This window comes from Olea europaea, chromosome 1 (assembly GCF_002742605.1).
Source record: "Olea europaea var. sylvestris chromosome 1, O_europaea_v1, whole genome shotgun sequence".
In the NCBI taxonomy this organism is placed as follows: domain Eukaryota; kingdom Viridiplantae; phylum Streptophyta; class Magnoliopsida; order Lamiales; family Oleaceae; genus Olea; species Olea europaea.
This window is the reverse complement of record NC_036237.1, coordinates 33,128,323-33,148,471: the sequence shown is the minus strand read 5'-3', so window position 1 is coordinate 33,148,471 and position 20,149 is coordinate 33,128,323. Positions and strand designations below refer to the sequence as shown.

Below are 20,149 nucleotides of genomic sequence, written 5' to 3'. Positions count from 1 at the left end.
TATCTTTATTTTATTAAGCGTGGTATAGAAAAATAAATAAGTGAATTTATATTTTTAGATTTTGTACATCACCAAATTATTAATTTTGGAAATGTATATTCAAAATTAATATAGATAACAATAGATTAACTTGTTTAATCATGTCGAACTTAAAAAACATGTTTAGAGAAGTAGTTAAAGTAACAATTTCTTAGTACCACGAGTGACCTATTCTAGTATATTTTTGCAACAACCTTGTAAAACAAGCTAAGGATCGATATAATCAACATTAACATCGTGAAAATTAAGGTGCATTAATCGCGATTAAGTAAATCTAATTGGAGCCAAGTATACGATAAAAGCATCTCCAAAAAAATTTTTTAAACATAAGATTCTCTTTATTTTAAATAGTCAACCCTTTAACTTTATACTCTAAAAGAATTTCTAAATTAATATTTTATTTATAAAATAAATTTGACTCTCCAAATTTAGAACACTAAATACATTCTCAATAATTAAATATTTTCAAAGTATTTCAATATTCAATTAAGAAAAATATTATAATAATTTGGAAGAAAGTTGGTAAAATAAAGATAGGAAAAATAATAAATATGTTTTGAAATTAATAAAATTAATGTTAAATATAAAAAATCTATTGAAATGCTTAAAGAATTTTACTATCTGAGTTTATAAATGCTCTTTAAGAATATGAATTTTAAGGCAGTCCCATTATTTCCTTATCAAGTCATCATATTTGACTTAGTATCACTTCATTTTGTGTGGAGCTCATAACGATTATATTTTTCATTCTCATTTTTACAATAACGTGGTTGAAACAGGGGATAAATAAGCGAAATTGAATGAAGTGTAGGGTCATTTTCGTCCTCTGATGGAATATTCACTTCATCACTAAAGAAAGACGGGCACTACAAAGAAGGGAAGAACCGCGAACAGACAAAACGACAACGTAACAGTACCCACCTATTTCTCTCTTTCTATCTCTACATACACTACATACACACGAACGAACAATCTAGGGCAAACGATTATTGAGAAATAAATCATTTCTTAGTGTTGAAATGAGTCCAGAGAGGATTCAAGGGAGCTGTGTTGCTATTCGTGCGTTCAGTCCTTCATCGTCTTTTTCCAAATGCAGTCATTCTAATTCTGTTTCGTCAGGTATCCATTAATAATATACTCTTAAAATCTATATATTTTTCTCTGTGAATAGCATTTTTGTATAAAGATAGTAAATGAAATGGTAGTGTCCGTGATCTGTGAGGCTCTTGTTTTGATCTAATTTAAACATTGAGTGTGTGACTAAGATATTAAAAAAATGATCGGTGAGGCTTTTGATTTGTGCAAATGCTCGAGGTTTGAGTTTAAGGCCTGTTGGTTGATCAGATAGTTGAATGGTCTTTGATTGATTAATTAAATTTTTTTTCAGTGGTATGGTTTATTTGTTTATTAACTTTATTAGTTGATTTGCAATGGCCAAGTGTTAATTTTTTTTCTTACTGATTTCATTGTTATGCTTCATTTGAGCAATTCTAGATTGATCCTGATATCGATTTTAGATTACAAACAGTATATTTTAGAGCCTGACTCTTTTATCTCTCTTGCGAGTTACAATACTGCAGCATGCCTTCAATGATGGTAAGGTGTGCAAATGTTCAATTCCTGCTTGGCCTTGAAACGTGATTGAAGTTATGCTTTGTTTGGATTTGTTTATAGCCATAGATAACCTTTGATATTTCCAATGATGACGAACTAAAAAATATATAGCCAAAATACTCCCAAGTATCTAATATAAATTTCTGTTGTCATGTTGCGGGAATAGATTGGAGCTGAGGAATCTATAAAAGTACAAATACTGCGAAGTACTTGACTTTTCGATTAAATTTGATATCGCCCAAAGGCATGAGAGGAGAAGACAGGATAATGTTTGTCCAGATACACGAGAGAGTTGAATTCTTCTCTAGCAGAATGTATATTAGGTTTATATGTTACTGCCTTCAATAAATAAATCTGTTTCAGCAATGGTGAATTCCATAGGACTCTCATAGATAACTGGTTCCTGCATTAATTCCCTTCAATCCACTACTTAGGTTCGTCTATCTGTTGCACTGTGTACATGTTGTGGATAAATGTGTTATTGTTGTGGTGCTAGTTATTTATGGACAGATACTTGACATTCTCCATTAAGAATGAAAGTTCACTGGTTCGAGTGCAGATGATGCAACCTGTGGTAAACCATTGTGGATGGGAAAAGGCCTCACTTGTGTTTGCTTCAATCGAAAGGGAAGCTTTGCACGAATTTGCATCCATTTGACACCCCTACAGGCAATGATTTCCATTCATTACGAATAAGGGAATATTAATCATAGCATGTCATATTTTTCAACCATTGGGGCCTGCAGGAAAATGGATCATTGGAAATGTTTGATGGGTAATGGTTAAAGGACCACAATATATCAGTAAACCACTTTGTTTAAATTATGACTAGTTAGAGTCTAATAATTTTTTTATATATAACTTTCCATAAACCCACACACTTGTACATCTCCTTATTTTTGTGGGGTTGAGAATCATGGACCTAACAGCCTTTGACAGTTCAATGTCGATAATATTTTCTTTTATTATTTGGTTAAATTCCTTAAGATGATTTTTTTATTTGACATAAATATTTCTTAAATTTGGCAGGAAGAGAGACTTAGAAGGTTGAGACACAGAACAAATGTATACTTCGATGCATCCAGACCAGACCATCAGGCGTGTATTACATTCTCAAATCAGTGTTATTATCTCCCATTATTTGATAAAATCTGTAACATAGCTGTGGCTTTATAGTCATTACCAGTATTTTGTTTGCAAGTGATGGATTCAACTTGAATCCACAAGAGAAGGGATAGCAGAGCCTTTCCTTTTTGTAATTTTTAACCGCGTCTGAGAATTCACGGAATATTGAGACTTCTTATTGTCATCTAATCAAATTTGCATAATTGCAGGAAGCTTTGAGGGCACTATGGTCTGCTACATACCCTGGTCAGGAGCTGCAAAGTTTGATATCTGATCAGTGGAAAGAAATGGGATGGCAAGGAAGAGATCCATCGACAGACTTCAGGTTTTTTTTTTCTCTTCCCTTTGGTCTTTATCATATATAATTCTTCATCTGTTCTTTCCCTCGTTCAATTTCTCTAGTCACACTTGTCATTGCAATTTTGGTATGCAGAGGAGCTGGGTTCATTTCTTTAGAGAACTTACTGTTTTTTGCCAAGACATTCTGTGTAAGATTCAACTCTCACTTTTCTAAGTTATAGGCTTATGACTTGCATAGGATACTTGTATTGTTTTGTTATTTCTTTTCTGTTATGTTTAGAGGGAAGGGTGTCTGGGTTCGCCATTTGGCTTCAGTTTTTGACAAATTGCTCTTGGAAACATACTGTGTGTAAAGACTGTGTCCTGCTGGAAAATTTTGAAATATGGTCACCATCTTTTTTTGGATTAACCAGTAATAAAATGTATTCATCACTTTTAGAAAACATTTTGGGTCAAAATAATTTCTTTGTTCCATGCCACAGACATCCTTTCAAAGTCTATTGAAGAAGCAAGCAGGCAAAAGAGCTGTTTGGGAATATCCATTTGCTGTCGCTGGTGTAAATATCACGTTCATGATCATGCAGATGCTTGATCTAGATGCCAGTAAGGGGATAAATACATTGAAAATTACATAAATCTCTAGACTCTAGGCAACTGGCTAATGTGCGATCAACTATCTGCAGCAAAACCCAGAAAATTTATTAGATCTGTTTTTCTACAGATGTTGTCTGGTAAAAACGATATCACTTTCATGATATGTACATTGATTTTCCTTTTAATGCTTCAAAAATAAAAATCTTGATGCATTTGCAGAGAACGAGTGGGCTTTTGACTTGCTATATTGTGTGGCTTTCGTGATAATGGATAAACTGTGGCTGGAGAAAAATGCAACTTACATGGAGTTCAATGTAAGCAATCTTGTTTGCTCTCCTAATCTTCATGTAGTTAAGTCCACTCGTTGAGATTGTAAATCGTTGGAGTAAATCTTTTACCATTTTTACCAATTTTCTCTGTTTAGGACGGTGGACTGTAGGTCCTTAAATTGATACTTTCATAATTTCAATCCACATTCTCATTTTAATGTGATTTCTAACTTATATGATTCTTTTCTTTTCTCCCAAATATATGTACCTCAGGAGATTCTGAAATTGGCAAGATCTCAGCTGGAGAAAGAACTTCTGATGGAAGATGTATTGCGAATTGAGGACATGCCTTCCTATACCCTTCTTTGTTAATGTAAACTGACCTAAAATCAACACTATACACAATACGACAGACAATAATTTAACTTCTTGCCTGTATTTAGGGTGTGTTTGAGCCCCTTTAATTTTGAAAAATGTATTATGGAATAGTAGATTAATGGAAAATGCGTGGTTAAAAAAGAAGGAAAAGTTTTTTGCTTGCATGTGATATTATTTTAATGAAGAATGTGTGGTTAAAAATCAGTACTATATAAAAATTAATGTGGTAGAACGTAAAATAATGGGTGATGAACAGGGGCTTAATCCTATTAGTGCCTTCGTGTTCCACGTACCAAACAGCTTGAAAAATTGAAATATGAATTTTTTTATTAGCTAATACCATTTCTGTTTAGCATTTCCTCTGATTTTCTCCTTGGGCGATAAACAAGCTAATGAATGTTTATCCGATTTGTTTTGATGTTATGTTCAATGGTCTCGTAGCCATACTCAAATTTGTTAAATGCTTGAGAATACTAAGCGCCTGTTTGATGACTATTATAAAATACAAATTCATACAATAAAATATTTTGCATATAAATCGAAAATTTGCCTTATTTTTTAATTATGCATTGTTCAAAATATCACTATTCAAAATTTCATTTTACCCAAATAATAGTTGTCAAGCAGGAGCTAAGTAAAGACTTATTTAAAATTTACCGAATATCTTTAAGATCAAGGGAGACGGGACATTTTCAAATTGCTGTTATGATGTTGATTGTATTGAGCTCATGTTTTACGTTCTGATTTTATCTATGATTATGAGAAGATAGTCCCTGTTTGGTTTAGGTAGAATATAGATTTTAGTATATTTTGACGAAATGTGAGGTGAAGGTGTATTCCTAAATTGCTATTTTCTAAATGGGTTGAAGGACTTCATTGAGACTTGGGATTTCATCAAAATTGTTTACTTATGAAGTAGTTTATTTCATACTCTGTTGGAATTATTTGTGTGGTGATTATGAACCTTAGATGAATAGAGGTATTTCAAAATTGTTTGTGAAGTATTGCCTGCTATATCTATTCTATACGGTTGTCACAACAAAGTTATAGATATCAACCTTGATTATTGCATGTTTAAATTGATAATCGCGTACATAAAGTCTGACTTGACACAATAGTCAGATCATGGCAAGACTTAGATGGCCCTTGTTTGAACCCTATTTATCAAAATACATTTTTCAACAGTAATTTGATTTTATTTTAACCACACATTTTTTAATAAAATAATAGTGTAAATTCAAATTCTTTTTTTATTTTTACCCACACATTTTTTATCATAACACTATTTTAAAATATATTTTTAAAAATGATCGGGCTCAAACAACCCCATTATTACGTGTGTTTAAGTTAACAATTGCATAAGCAAATTGCATTTTGCTCACAATCAAATCATGGTAAGACTATTTTATATATATCATATAAAATCTATAAAGGATAAATTTATAAATATTTGGTTTGAAAATTTTAAGAAAAGGTGGCCAAGATAGGTGGCCAAGATCTCGTTGTAGAATTTTTTAGGTGAAATTCTCTTTGACATCAACAAATACTAAAATGATACGTAAATAAAAAGGTTATTAGCACAAAACGTTCCTACCTTTCAACGTTTTTGTGGAAAACGTCGATACTTTTCGTTTTTTGACGGACTACATCCTCATCTTTATCTTTTTTTGCGCAAAACGTCCTTCTATCAATTATCCGATAAAATGCTCCGTTAAATCAAAGGGTAATTATCACAAAAGGTCTCTACCTTTCAATATTATTGTGCAAAACGTCCCTACTTTTTATTTTTTGGTATAATTAGTACAAAATGTTCATACTTTTCAATATTATTGTGAAAAATGTCCATACATTTCATTTTTTAGCATTTTTACCCTTACTTTTCACCTTTTATTGCGCAAAAGGTCATTTTCATCCTTTTTTTTCAATAAAATGACGATTTTACCCTCATATTCAAATAAAACAAAAAGAAAAATAATTAATTAATTGCAATCATAGTCCTAATTCTTTCAAAACATTACAGATAAATCCTAAATTCTCCACTACCGCCACATTTACAACCCCACCAAGCCACCACCTATATATCCATATAGCACCACCTTTCGGCTATAACATTTATCGGACTCCATCATCACCAGTCTCGCCTCACTCTCCCCAATATCCTCCTCCATAGTATTTGGTCACTAATCCATCCGAACGGTGGTGGAGTTCGGTGGGCATGGTGACCGAAAGGTGGTGTTATGTAGATCTATAGTTGGCAGCTTGATAGGTTGTGAAAGTGGTGGTGGTTGAGAATTTATAATTTATTTTGTATTTTTTTAAAAAATTTAAGGACTATGGTTACAGTTGGTAATTCATCTTTTCTTTTTGTTTGATTTGAATATGAGAGTAAAATTGTCATTTTATTAAAAAAATGAATTAAAATGACCTTTTGCGCAATGAAAATTGAAAGGTAGGAGTAAAAATGCTAAAAAATGAAAGATATGGACGTTTTACACAATAACATTGAAAGATAGGGACACAAAATGCCAAAAAATGAAAAGTAGGGATATTTTGCACAATATTATTGAAAGGTAAAGACTAATTACCTTTTGATTTAACAGAGCATTTTAACGGGGAGTTGACAGAATGACGTTTTGCGCAAAAAAAAAAAGTAAATGTGAGGTGTAATCCACCAAAAAAAAGAAAAGTAAAGACATTTTCCACAAAAAACATCGAAAGATAGGGACGTTTTGTGATAATTATCCGAAACAAAAAATAGCCATTGATAATAAATTGAAAAAGAAAAAACTGAAAAAAGAAAAGGAAAACGTCTGAAAGCTTCAAGGACGCGTAGAAATACATATATAAATATAGGTACCCGCAGCGAAAAAAAAATCGATTATCCCCGTAGCTGAAACGTTTTGCTTCTCTGAAATTATAAATCAATGTGAGTTTCTTATCATAATATTGCAAGCAGTTATAATTCAAAGTTAATTTCATTATAATTTCTGTTTTTACCTAATAAATTTTTTATTTTTGGGGGCTTCGTAAAAGGAGGGCGTCAATCAAACGCCCACCGACTCCAGATGCAGAAGACGAGCGTGATCGCGAGCCTACCATTCAGGAAATCATCAATATCAAGGTATATTTTTAGTTAGGTTTAGTCTCTATGGATTTGTTTAACCATCTTCTTTAATTATTTCTATTTTCAAATTATTATTAACTATTTTTTTGCTTTCAATGTGGAAAAGTATTACCATCTTTTTCAGTACATTTAATTGAGAAGCGTGTTAATTATCAATATCAAAGTGATTATTTATTTTTTATTTTTTGTATGTATGTAACTGTTATTGCCTTTAATTTTTAATTTAGAGAAGCACTAGTTCTTGGAGCACTAGTGGTATGAACTGATTAATGATATGGTTGCTTATGTAGCTGATAGAGAGTGGTGAAAAAGAACGGTTGAAGGAGCTTTTGAGGGAAAGACTTATCGAATGCGGTTGGAGAGATGAAATGAAAGCTCTATGCAGGTTTTTGTTTAATTATTGTTGAATCGGCCCATGAGTCAGGCATTTAATAACATTGTTGGTTTAAGGTTATTGGAAGGAGCATTTAGGTTTGATTTCTTCAAAATATTATATTCAATTAAAGGTTTATACAGAACTTATTTAATTGATCCTAGTGAACTCATCCATGTTGGGAATTTTGATGAAAGCTCAAGGAATTTGTGATTAATTGACTTAAAATGAATTAAGGCAATATATAGTTAATACCAATGTATGGACTGGAGATAATTTACTGGAGAATTCGATTGCTCAAATACATAACTTATCGTTCTTTTAATTTCAATATGCACGCTTGTGATTAGCCTCGTTTGTCTCTCATTCTTTTAAAACTCTTTTTTCTACCCACACATTTTCAATCACGTTCACACAATAAAATATTTTATACGTAAATCCAAAACTTTCCCCTACTTTTTAACCATGCATTCTCCAAAAAAATCACTATTTAAAATAATATTTTTCCACATAAAGGCACCAAACACAGGCTAAGCATTAAGGAAAAAAAATTGGAGTTTTTTTATGAGTCAGAGAAGGTACTGTGTCAATGTAGGAACGACTTATAATGAATCTTATTTGGTCAGCGTGCACTATGTGTTTTTCTCTCCACTTTTATGGGGTCTAGTTCTCAAAAGATTTGCTTGACTTTCTCCAAGCTCATAATGCCTTGATTACTTGGAAAACCTGTCTGTAATTTTTCACAAGGGCACATGCAAGGAAGAAGGGAAGGAATAATGTAACAGTGGATGACCTTGTTCATGTCATTACCCCGAAGGGAAGAGGTAGGCTTGTTCAGTTAGTTGTGCATTCATCATACACTAATTGATCTATTATTAAAATTTCTCGATTTTATATAGATTTGATTTTTCTAAACAGTATGTGTTGTTGCATCCTCTCTTCTTTTTTGACAGTTTTCTATGTTGAGACAGGTTGCTTATAAATAGTATTTCATCCTTTTGTTATCTGTATTCATGGACATGCTCTTGTATATTTTATAGGAAAAAGTAAAATTGGATTAAGTTGATTTTTACATTGTCAAGTGATATCAGGGGGCTTTTTCCACGTGAGCATTAAATGGTTGTTTACATAGGACTGTGTCTTTTGGGTCAGAACAACCACCTTATGCCAGTTAAAGTAATCAACTCTATTGCTATGTCGTATAGATTTAAATGATTTAAGCTTTTGGCTGTGAGAACAGAAGAAGAATGCTTTTATAAGCATTATTTATGGTGTGTAAACAATATACTCACTTGATTTGTCACTTGTCATTCACCCTTTTAGATAGTTAATGGGGCTTAACCCTTTTCTAAAATATTTTGGTTTTTTAATTTCTAATAGTGATTTCCAATAATTGTTTTTCTTTAATCAGAAAATAATTTTCTTAATGTACATCAGAAATCATATATACTATGACATCCCACAACAATTGTAGATCAATTTTCTTGTTGTTAAAGGTGGTCAAGGAGGAACTGGGTGGGTGGGTTGAGAAGTGGTGACTATTGAAAGAGGTGCTGCTTTTGCACTGGCCACAGAGGCTTTCAAAAGTATGCATCTCGACTACATTGCACATCATCAGTTGCCACCTACTAATGATGTGCACATCTAATTAAAACTTTGGATGAAGAATCTAAAAGAGTTGCCTCGCATAATTAGTGATCATTTTATGGCTAAAATTGTAGAAGATTCCTTTCTTTCAGTATCACGCACAATCTAATGCTACGTTCACTCTAATTGTTTTCATAACACCTAAGACATAAATTTGATTATTAACCCATCATTTCATGACATGTCAGATGACTAGGCTGCTTACATTACATAATTATGCTTCTGCGGAAATCTTGGATAAGGATGCTGTATATTTATGCGCTTGTATTTTCACTCTAATTTTTGAAAAATTGAGGAATCTAAAATTTTAGATTCTTGACGAAGAATTGTGTAACCTTCTAAGTTTTGTCTTTTGTAAGTATTTATATTGTCATTAGTTAATTAATCTTATAGTTGTTATGGTTCCCATTGTAATGTATGGGACTTGAATCCCACGTTGAAAGCATGGGCTTTCAAGGTGTGGTTTATATAGACTTGGGTTCTCCAACTTCAATAGTTAGCTTTTGAGGTATGGTTCACCCAAGATATATGTCAAAAGTCCAGCTTCATAATCTACAGTGTCAAGTCAATGATTAGTTGGTATATAATAATAGTGTGAGAACAATTTTAAATATTCTTCCCTGTGATGACTTGAGTCCTTGGATTCCACTGCTTGGATTTTATCCCTTTTTTTTTCCATGCTGATAATGATGTAATAAGATAAAAATTTCGACAACAAACAATCAAAGAAGAAAAAGAGCGAGAACAAAAAAGGGGGTTTCAAGAAGAAGAATTTAGGGCAAGAGAAAATCAATTTATTTCATATATTTTAGGGTATCAATTACATTGAATTAGCCCTCTTTATATATAGAGCAAAGAAGTTAAAATCAAAAGAATATCTAATAACCTGGAACTTTATTGAATGGATAAAACATTCTAATTTAAACTAACATAATTTGAATTGAGCTCTATTCTATCATTCTATCTAAAATTCTAAATTCTATCTCTATCTCCATCAGATAATCTTTGTAACGTTTTGCTTAGAACTTACTTCATAATGAAATAAGCATTACTCTGTTTATGCAGCTTCTGTTCCTGACACGGTGAAAGCAGAACTGCTGCAGCGAATTCGTTCGTTTCTTTCATCAACTGCTCTTTGATGTTATAGAGAACTTCTAGCATACGGCAGTGGATGATAAAAGAGAATACCACAACACCATTATTAGCAAAGATGTTATGCTCTGCCTTGAAAGTTTGTTACTTTTCATGGATGCTTCGCTCGGTAGGCATTACACCTGGAAATTTTATGTTGCATCAAGGGATCTCTTTCTTTTATTTTGTTTACTAGCCCAAAGAAATGGACTGAGGTTACTTCTATGATCTATTCCTATTCAAACAGCCTGTAATATTTTGTGGTGATATTGGGATTATTGATTGTATTGGATAATTGACATCTTATATTACTTTGTTCATGTCTTTAATTTCTCTTTGTATGTGTGTGCATGCACGGATGATCATTCATTACTCGATGAACTGTTTATATATACAGTGTTGTCTTTAGACGGAGTTAAGTGCCATAACTGTAGATCTTGCATCTTCAATAATGCTCGTAAGGGGACGTCTCAGTGTGTATAGTGTATTTGGTAGGCTATCATCCATGGGATGAAAGAGCTTCGGGGCAATTGTAGACAAAGTGTAGGGGAAGAGACCTCCTTTTTTTGTCGGGATTATCGATGGGAAGATTTGCCTTCATGGTGGAGTTAATTAGGGTACAAATGTCCTCCATTGATTGGTTGGCTGGTCGTGTCAAATGGAAAAAAGGCGTATCTAGCTGTCCTTAGGGCTTGTTCTGCTAGACCCGTCCATATGAGAACTTATTCCACCATACCTAAAAGAATTCCATTGCCAATGGCTATGTTTTGTAATAGTGGCCTCGAAGGTGGATCTATAAAAAATAAGAAATCCTATTAAAACTCAGTCGTGCTTGGTTTGAAGTTAAAATATATATGTAGATAGATAGTTTTCCCTCCAGTCATTTTTTTTACAATTAAGCATGTTTCAATCATGATGTATACTTCGGAATGTACAAATGGCATTTTTCATTAAGAGCATGTTTGTCTCCCATTATGGGAGAAATTATAAAGTTTTGAATATTATTTTTTAGAGAATGTGTGGTTAAAATTTAAATAAATATTATCGATTTGTGTGTAGAATATTTTATTGTGTAAATGTATGGTGGAGAATGTTATTGTAGCAAACAATTTAATTTGTTAAAGGATTACAAACAGGGGCTAAGACTAAGGAATATAGGCTTGTCTATCATTTACATCAGAATAAATGTTTTTTTTCGAAAAAACATATTAATGGAGGTAGACCAAGTGGAGGAGCTATGCACAAAGGTTTGTACCATGGGATGGAGACGTTAGGGGTAACAAAAAAATTCGTCATATTCAATACTCGCAGGACTTTGCCTCGAATGGGGGACGAGGATAACTCGCTTAATCGGGACGGGCGCGGGGGATTTTCATCTCGAGACAGGTACGGGTAATGGGGGCTCGTCCCGTCTCTCCCTTTTTTTTTTCTTTTTTTTTTAAGAATTCAATATTTTAAAGATTCATAAAAGTCCATTAATTCTAATAAAAAATAGCAACTAAGATTATTTAGAGAATATGATAAACAATAAAATTTTAGCTTATCAAATATATTTGAACAATTTAACTTTTAAAAATAAATAAATAAATTTAAAAATTTTATAATTATATTATTATCTCACTTTAATAAATGTGGACAATAAAATGAATTATCAAAAATAAAAATTAAAAAAATAAACGAGTATGTAAAGGGAGCAAACGTCTTGCCTCGTTTTAAACAAGTAACAGGGTAGGAAAATGCTCAGTTGCCCCAAATCCGTCCCATTGTCATCCCTAAGAGAAGGCATCAACAACAGGAAAGCATTTGAACTTGGTCTTTCGTTGATCCCAAAAAAGCTCAATGGCTCAAATAGGCTTGGAAGCAAGAGAAAAAAAACTAGATGTGAGACACGCTCGAACTCATTGACTACATTCTATACATCTATTATAAATTTTTACTGAATATGACATTAAATCTATGCATTTTTTTTTTTTTGGTAATAACTTTTTAATCTAGTAAACTTATAGATGAATCATATATTTAGATATCAGACGAATCAATCTACCTGCGGATTGATTTATAAGATAGTGCCTTTGAATTGAAGAATGATATAAAATCAATCTATTTTTGATATCATATTCATAGTTAGTGCATTCGTCGTAGTTAGCAATTTTATGTATCAAGGTCACGATCGATATCATTACTAGCATCAAATATCGTCATTATCATCAATATTAACTGGAATCAAAGAATTAGTAAATCTGTTTCGACCAAATGGAAATGAGCTATGATTATGATATATGATGATCGAGTCAATTATATGATTATAAGTTCATTCCATAATGTAGCAGTAATGGACCACCTTTAGCTTAAATAAGAATATAACAAATAGATGAATCATATATTTAGATATCAGACGAATCAATCTACCTGCGGATTGATTTATAAGATAGTGCCTTTGAATTGAAGAATGATATAATATCAATCTATTTTTGATATCATATTCATAGTTAGTGCATTCGTCGTAGTTAGCAATTTTATGTATCAAGGTCACGATCGATATCATTACTAGCATCAAATATTGTCATTATCATCAATATTAACTGGAATCAAAGAATTAATAAATCTGTTTCGACCAAATGGAAATGAGCTATGATTATGATATATGATGATCGAGTCAATTATATGATTATAAGTTCATTCCATAATGTAGCAGTAATGGACCACCTTTAGCTTAAATAAGAATATAACAAATAGCTAGTATAAAAAAGTAAGAATAATGCTACAAGTACAGAAAAATCTAAAAAAAAAAAAATTTAGGGAATTCCACGTGACACAAATCCATCGGCAAATAACAAAAAAACAAAAAAAAAACTATCTCCATTGAAACTTGAAAGAATCCCTGCATTTAGAGGAAGAATGATTTCACGTTATTATTTTGAATCCAGGTCCAATTTCCCCCCCTAACATATATTTGACATATTTTTATTTATTTTGAATTGGTGGTATGCAAATTTAATTATATATTGTTGTTAAAATAAAATATAATTGTTTATATATATTTATTTTTCTTCTTCAATTTGATACAGGTTCGAACCCAATTATGCCGAGGTAATATTGTGTGTACATTCTCACACAGTCCACATCCTTCAACTTCACAAACACTTGGCAATAGATTTCTTATATGGATAATATCTCTGATAATTTCTTGTCTTTAAACATCATCCTTCAACTTCACAAACACTTGGCAATAGATTAATTACATGGATAATATATCTGATAATTTCTCGTCTTTAAACATCTCGCGTGAGTTGGTTAGAGCTTTCATTTCTAAATCGAAAGTATTGGGATTGAATCTCTATGAAAGAAATTTTTTGTGCAATTGTTTTAATTCAGCATTTTTTACGAAACCAAGCAATTGTGAGGACTCGAACCTTTGTGCTCTCGTTTAGATTACGGAAAGTTTGACCATTATGGCACTTGATGAAATTTGACATTAAAGTGGTGTTTTCAATTGGGACTTTTGAAGACTTTGATGGATTTTTATGGATTTCGTGGATCTTTTATAGATTTGTATGGAATTAGTGAAAATATTTCGTAGATTTCTATGGATTTTCATTTTAAAATTTTTATAGACTTTTTTGAAATTTAGGGGGGTGTATTTAATCGAGACTTTTAAAGACTTTTAGAGATTTAAAAAGTTTGGGTGTATTCAATTGAAACATTTAGAGATTCTCTAAAAGTTTGGGTGTATTCAATAGAGACTTTTATAGATTTTTAAAAAGTCTCCAGAAGTTACGGGGTATTCAATTGAAACTTTTTAGAAGTCTCTACAAGTTTTGAGGTATTCAATTTAGAGGGACTTTCAGGGAATTTAAAATTTCTTGGACTTTCAGAGACTTTTTAATAGAAAATATAAATGGGATTTTTCTCCCAAAATCTCTCATCCATAGAGAGATTTCTAAAAAGAGTATGTTATTCTTATTTCCCTCTAAGTTTTTCCTCTATTTCTTCCAATTAGGTATTTCTTTGAATCTTTGCTATGAGTTTTCTTCAAATCAGGTTATGGTAAATTTTCACTAGTTGATCTCTATCTCTCCCTCTAATTTCAAAGATTCGTTTTTAAGTGAATGTTGTGAATTCTCATAAATATTCCTCGATATCTCACATTTAACACTGTGAAAAGCATATTTCCTTAAAAAATAAAAAAAAATTCCTCAAAAGTCTTTAGTAAAAGTCTCCACAAATTCAGGAAAAACTTTTACTAATCCCTACCAAATCCATAAAAATTACTTAAAATTTCACAAAGTCCACAAAAGCCACCCACTTAAAAAAGTCTCCAAAAGTTTTTAAAAATCCCAATTGAATACACCCCCCTTAAAAAACTTTTGAAGACTTTCATTTGAAACAGAATTCGCGTAGATCCGATGTGAAATTCTCACATACGAGGTGTTAGTTCCTACAATTTCCCTTTTTTTTCCCATATAATTAAAAAAATTTGAAGAAAGAAAAATTTAAGACCTTAATTAAATAAATAATAATCAAAATTATACACATGTATATGATTCAATATTATTAGTATAGTATACTTTTAAAAATAAATATATTTAAATTTAATTATAAAATTTTATATGAAAATTTTATAATTTAATAAAAAATAGATATTTTTCAAAAAAAAAATGAATGAAAAAAGCAAAATAAAAAATAAAAAATACAAGAATCCAAATTAATTTTTTCATAGAAATTAGAGATAAATAATAAGAGAGAGAAAGAAAGATAAATGAAATATAATCAATAGAATAAATAAATAAATTTTAATCATAGATGCCCATAGAAGGTTAAAGGAAAGAAGGATTGAAAAAAATTTGTGAAAGTCTCCAAAAATCTCGTGATTAACAAGAGACAAATTTTAAAATTTTATATGAGTACTTTCTGCTTAAAATTTAATATTTCAGGGATTTTTATAAAAGTCTCATTAAATTTTAAATACTCAAAAACTTACAGAGACTTTTAAAAAGTTTTAATTGAATGCACCGTAACTTTTAGAGATTTTTTAAAAGTTTATAAAAGTTTCAATTGAATACACCATGACTTTTAAAGTGTCCCAAAAGTCTCAATTAAATACTCTAAACTTTTAAATCTCCAAAAGTCATTAAAAGTGTCAATTAGTTACACTTCAAATTAAATAGAATCATATATGAGTTTTAGAAGTTCTAATGCAATTGGAAAGATTCGAACTTGATGCGAACCTGCGTAGCAACGAACACTACGGAACCTACAAAAAAGCCAAGAATCCAGGTTTTGGATTCAATCCACCATATTGAAATCAAGCAACCAATAATGTATTAAATTATTGACCTCTTCATTACGCAATATTAATGAATTTCACTCGAAATTTTGGATTTGGCCCAATAATTATGAACTAAACAACTCAACAAGAATGGCGTTGTGAATGACCTTTTGATTACAAATAATTATATAAATCACGCCCGATTTGTTGAACGTTACAAAATGGTTAATCTTGATAAGTTCAATTTTTGTTTATGAAAGAACAAAGCTTTGAAGCAAAAGCTTTGAGAGAGAGCAGTCTCAATTTTTCATTATCAGAAGTCTTCTAATACAATGAAAGAAAATACAACTATTTATACTAACTCTATGAAATAATGTAAAAAACGGACTTAGAGTCCTAAGAATATTAAATTTACCAAAACCAAGTATTTTAGCATAAATAAAGCTCTTCTTGGAAAAGGAAAATTTTCTGCCTCATCTTAGTGCTATGCGACCGCATAGCACAATCAGTTGCGGTCGTATGGTTGACACGTTGAGCCTCCGAAATTTCCCTGCAACCAAGTATGCGACTAGAAGCCCATTTCCATGCTGCGATCGCATGGTGAAACTGTCCGGCCCTTCGTCTATCTTTTGAAACACATTGATCTAGCACCTTTTGCCCTTTGACCCCAACATCAAACTTGGACTTGGCATGATAACTTCATCGTGTTGAACTCGAGAGCTTGATCACGGTAACGGCCATCTTTATCAACCTAATTAACCTCCAACTTAGCTTGAATCTTGGCCTCAATCGAACTCGACTTTGCACTTAGCTTTCTTCCAACAATCAATAAATTCCCAATAGTTTGGGGCCCATTTCGGATCATATCAGTCTCTTGCTCTTCGAAAGGATTCAACCTTGAATCCAAAACTTGAACGCCCAAATTATAACCCTTATATCCAATCATGGCAAAATCATGAAACAACCCGTCACCCCTAGGATGCAACTTGGACCTCTTTTGAATTTGAACCCGCTTCTTTCTGTTGTAAACCCAATCACTTTCACCTGGATCAAAGTGTGCTCGCCTTGACTGCTTGATCTTGCAAGTTTGAGATGTTCCAATAGCAACTCTATCTGATGAATAACCATGCGTCTTCTTTGCTTTACTTGGCCCAAGCACTTGAAACAATGTCACTTCTAATGTATCCATATTGTCCTTCAGTTCATTTTTCTCAATCAACTCTCTACCTATATAGTTCCTCCAGTGCCTTTGAAACTTCGTAGTCTCCTCGTAAATCACAAAGTCAATTTTCAACAAATGAGAAAAATCCAATTGGAGCTCAATTCCTGGATCGAGTAGTATTACAATAGGATTGTGTTCTGGAATCAAGTCTTCGACAACCTGCAAAACAAAGTTAACCAAACTAGGGAGGGAATTGTTAGTTTTCACCACGACCTCCTCAACTTCAGGCTTCCTTTCAATTAAACTCACTTCCAACTCATTTTTCCCTTCCGAAGACTCTTCTTCATTTTCTTTCTGCAGATCCACTTTCCCTTTTGGATTTTCACTCTCGTGTGGTCTTTTTCCTTTCACCTTACAACTAACTACCTCACAATTTTCTCTCTTACCCTTTTGTTTCTCCATGGGAGTTTTTCGAGAGTTAATCAGGTCACGATTCTCTAAGAGTTCATGATTATAATTCAACCCAGTCCTTTCACTCGATGTACCACCAACATACCTTGCGATAGGTGTTTTCTTTTCCACTGGATACTCAACCCCATAACATGATCTGGGCTTCTCTCTAAATTCTCATTCACACTGATCTTTCCTATCCCTATTTTCAAACCTTTCGCTTTTATTTCTCAATCCCCGTACTTTATCAATGTACTACCAACTTCATATGCATCACAAATTTTTATCCTAGGCTCACGTCTCTTTACATTGAACACCTCATCACATTGACCCCCACGAAATTTATTCAATTTTGATTCCAACCTATCCATCCTATTTATTGTATTTTCCACGTTCTCCAGCAATTTCTCAAATCTCCTCATCATCTTTTCTGACATTTTGATTTTACTTTCAAACTTGACTCTCTTTTTTTTTTTACTCACTGGATAGAAAATTCAATTACAAACCTGACAAAACAAACATAAGTTGTTTTGGATACTAAATTAGTCCAAAAATAACTTTTGAAAATTTAACGGGATTTAAACAAATCAGCGACTCAAACAAATTGAAAAATTACAATAACACCAAGAACACAAAAAGAAAACAAAAGCTTAATAAAAAATTTTAAAAAAAATTGGATATAACTTTGATATTGGATTCTATGCTCTGATACCAAATGATGTGAACCCGATTAGTACGGATGCTATCGAACCCACAGGATATTAAACTGTATCCCGAGAAAGCCAAGAATCGAGGTTTTAGACTCAACCCACAATATTGGAACTAAGCAACCAATAATATATTAAATTATTGACATCTTGATTATGCAAAATTAATGAATTTCACTCGAAATTTTGGATCTGACCCAATAATTACGAACCTAACAAGAAAGGCGTTGTGAAGGACATTTTGATTACAAATAATTATATAAATCACACCCGATTTGTTGAACGCCACAAGATGGTTAATCTTGATAAGTTCAATTTTTGTCCATGAAAGAACAAAGTTTTGAAGCAAAAGTTTCGATAGAGAAAAGTCTCAATTTTTCATTATCAAAAGTTTTCTAATACAATGAAAGAAAATACAACTAGTTATACTAACCCTAGGAAATAATGTAAAAACGGAATTAGAGTCCTAAGAATATTAAAATTACCAAAAAAAGGCATTTTAGCATAAATAAAATTCTTTCCGGAAAAGGAAAATTTTCTGCCTCATCTTAGTGCTATGCAACTGCATAGCACAATCAGTTGCGATTGTATGGTTGACATGTTGAGCCTCCGAAATTTCCAACCAGGTATGCAATCGGAAGCCCATCTCCATGCTGCGGTCGCATGATGAAACTGTCTAGCCCTTCGTCCATCTCTTGAAACACATTGATCTAACACCTTTTGCCCTTCGACCCCAACATCAAACTTGGACCTTGGCATGATAACTTCATCATGTTGAACTCCAGAGCTTGATCACGATAACGGCCATCTTTATCAACCCAATTAACCTCCAACTTAGCTTGAATCTTGTTTTCGATCGAAATCAACTTTGCACTTGGCTTTCTTCCAACAATCAAAAAATTCCCAGTAGTTTGGCGCCCATCTCGGATCATATCAAAACTTGTGCTCCACTTTTAAATTATGCAAAAAGTGGCCACTATGATATTTGGGGAGTATTAACACTAACATATAACGGAATTATATATGTTCAGTTTTAGCAAAGTAATAGATATATTTAGTTTTTATTGCGGCCTGTCACCCGTGCCCATTCAAATTTATGGATTCGTCGCTTTTTATGAAGTTAGTTTTTATTCTTTGATTGATGCTTAAAAATTTTAAAGCGATGCATGTTTTCGTGGACCGTTGTGTGATTGTTTGTCTAATATGCGAACACTTTACTATCGGTAAAAATTTATTAAGCAACTAAACCTAACTATTGAAGGCCTATTTTTTGTTTTAAAGGTTGAGGGGCAGGGGTGCCATTTTCTCCATTCACATTGCATCGGATACCTGTGATTCAAATTCAAATTCAAATTCATTCGAAAGCGACAAGACCCGTGTAGAATTGCAGTAGTTTTTAACCGGTTAGGCGGGCCACGGGTGATATAATTGGAGCTCCGATTTAAATTTTTAAATTTCCTAGATTCTCTTTCTCACGTGCTCCGGCACTTTTTAATAAATTCAATCCAAAAGTGATGTCATAATATAGTATTTTCTCTGACAGTCCTTTCACTTCAATACTTTGTGAGTTGATACTATCTTCATGTGCTTTTTTGTGTTTGTATTTATTGCTTTATTTTAATGCGAGATTACATGAGAGTGGTATTTTTTACTTTCGGGAACTCACAAAATTCACAATAGAATTTTTTACTTTGATTGTAGATCGAAGTAGTGAAACTAAAAAAATAACAGCCTGCAAAATTATGCACTTTGCACACGAGCATGTTTGAGAGTAATTAAAATTATATTATAAATGGGTAATAGATATACGTATATTATTTGTGTGTCCACGAAATATGTGAATAAAAAAATGATCTGATAAATTATAAATAGTTAATAACAATAGCCAAACATGGACTTAATGTTACAAGCATGATAAAAGTTCATTTAAATTGAACTAAAATTTAATCTTTAATGTTTGAGAAGTG

The 20,149-nt window shown here is 32.2% G+C and overlaps 2 protein-coding genes across 2 annotated transcripts; both read left to right on the top strand.

Moving 5' to 3' along the window:
- Window positions 1-867: 867 nt before the first annotated feature.
- Window positions 868-4,439, top strand: LOC111401825 (ELMO domain-containing protein C). The gene is made up of 9 exons (XM_023029748.1): window positions 868-1,158; window positions 2,213-2,322; window positions 2,683-2,751; window positions 2,988-3,103; window positions 3,212-3,266; window positions 3,561-3,681; window positions 3,762-3,809; window positions 3,892-3,986; window positions 4,215-4,439. Exons 1-9 carry the CDS (start codon window positions 1,059-1,061, stop codon window positions 4,311-4,313), a joined length of 813 nt encoding a protein of 270 aa, XP_022885516.1. The 5' UTR covers window positions 868-1,058; the 3' UTR covers window positions 4,314-4,439.
- A 2,683-nt stretch (window positions 4,440-7,122) lies between these two features.
- Window positions 7,123-10,927, top strand: LOC111401817 (transcription and mRNA export factor SUS1). The gene is made up of 5 exons (XM_023029737.1): window positions 7,123-7,245; window positions 7,353-7,440; window positions 7,734-7,828; window positions 8,564-8,640; window positions 10,529-10,927. Coding segments are annotated over exons 1-5 (336 nt in total). The 5' UTR covers window positions 7,123-7,243; the 3' UTR covers window positions 10,603-10,927.
- The last annotated feature ends 9,222 nt before the right edge of the window (window positions 10,928-20,149 follow it).

Bases quoted from the DNA above. Each gene is read 5' to 3' on its own strand.
- LOC111401825 (XM_023029748.1), top strand. From the start codon at position 1,059: ATGAGTCCAGAGAGGATTCAAGGGAGCTGTGTTGCTATTCGTGCGTTC. The intron at 3,267-3,560 runs GTAAGATTCAAC...TCCATGCCACAG, and splicing joins TTTTTGCCAAGACATTCTGT to ACATCCTTTCAAAGTCTATT. The intron at 3,987-4,214 runs GTAAGCAATCTT...TATGTACCTCAG, and splicing joins CAACTTACATGGAGTTCAAT to GAGATTCTGAAATTGGCAAG.
- LOC111401817 (XM_023029737.1), top strand. The intron at 7,441-7,733 runs GTATATTTTTAG...TTGCTTATGTAG, and splicing joins AGGAAATCATCAATATCAAG to CTGATAGAGAGTGGTGAAAA. The intron at 7,829-8,563 runs GTTTTTGTTTAA...ATTTTTCACAAG, and splicing joins GAAATGAAAGCTCTATGCAG to GGCACATGCAAGGAAGAAGG.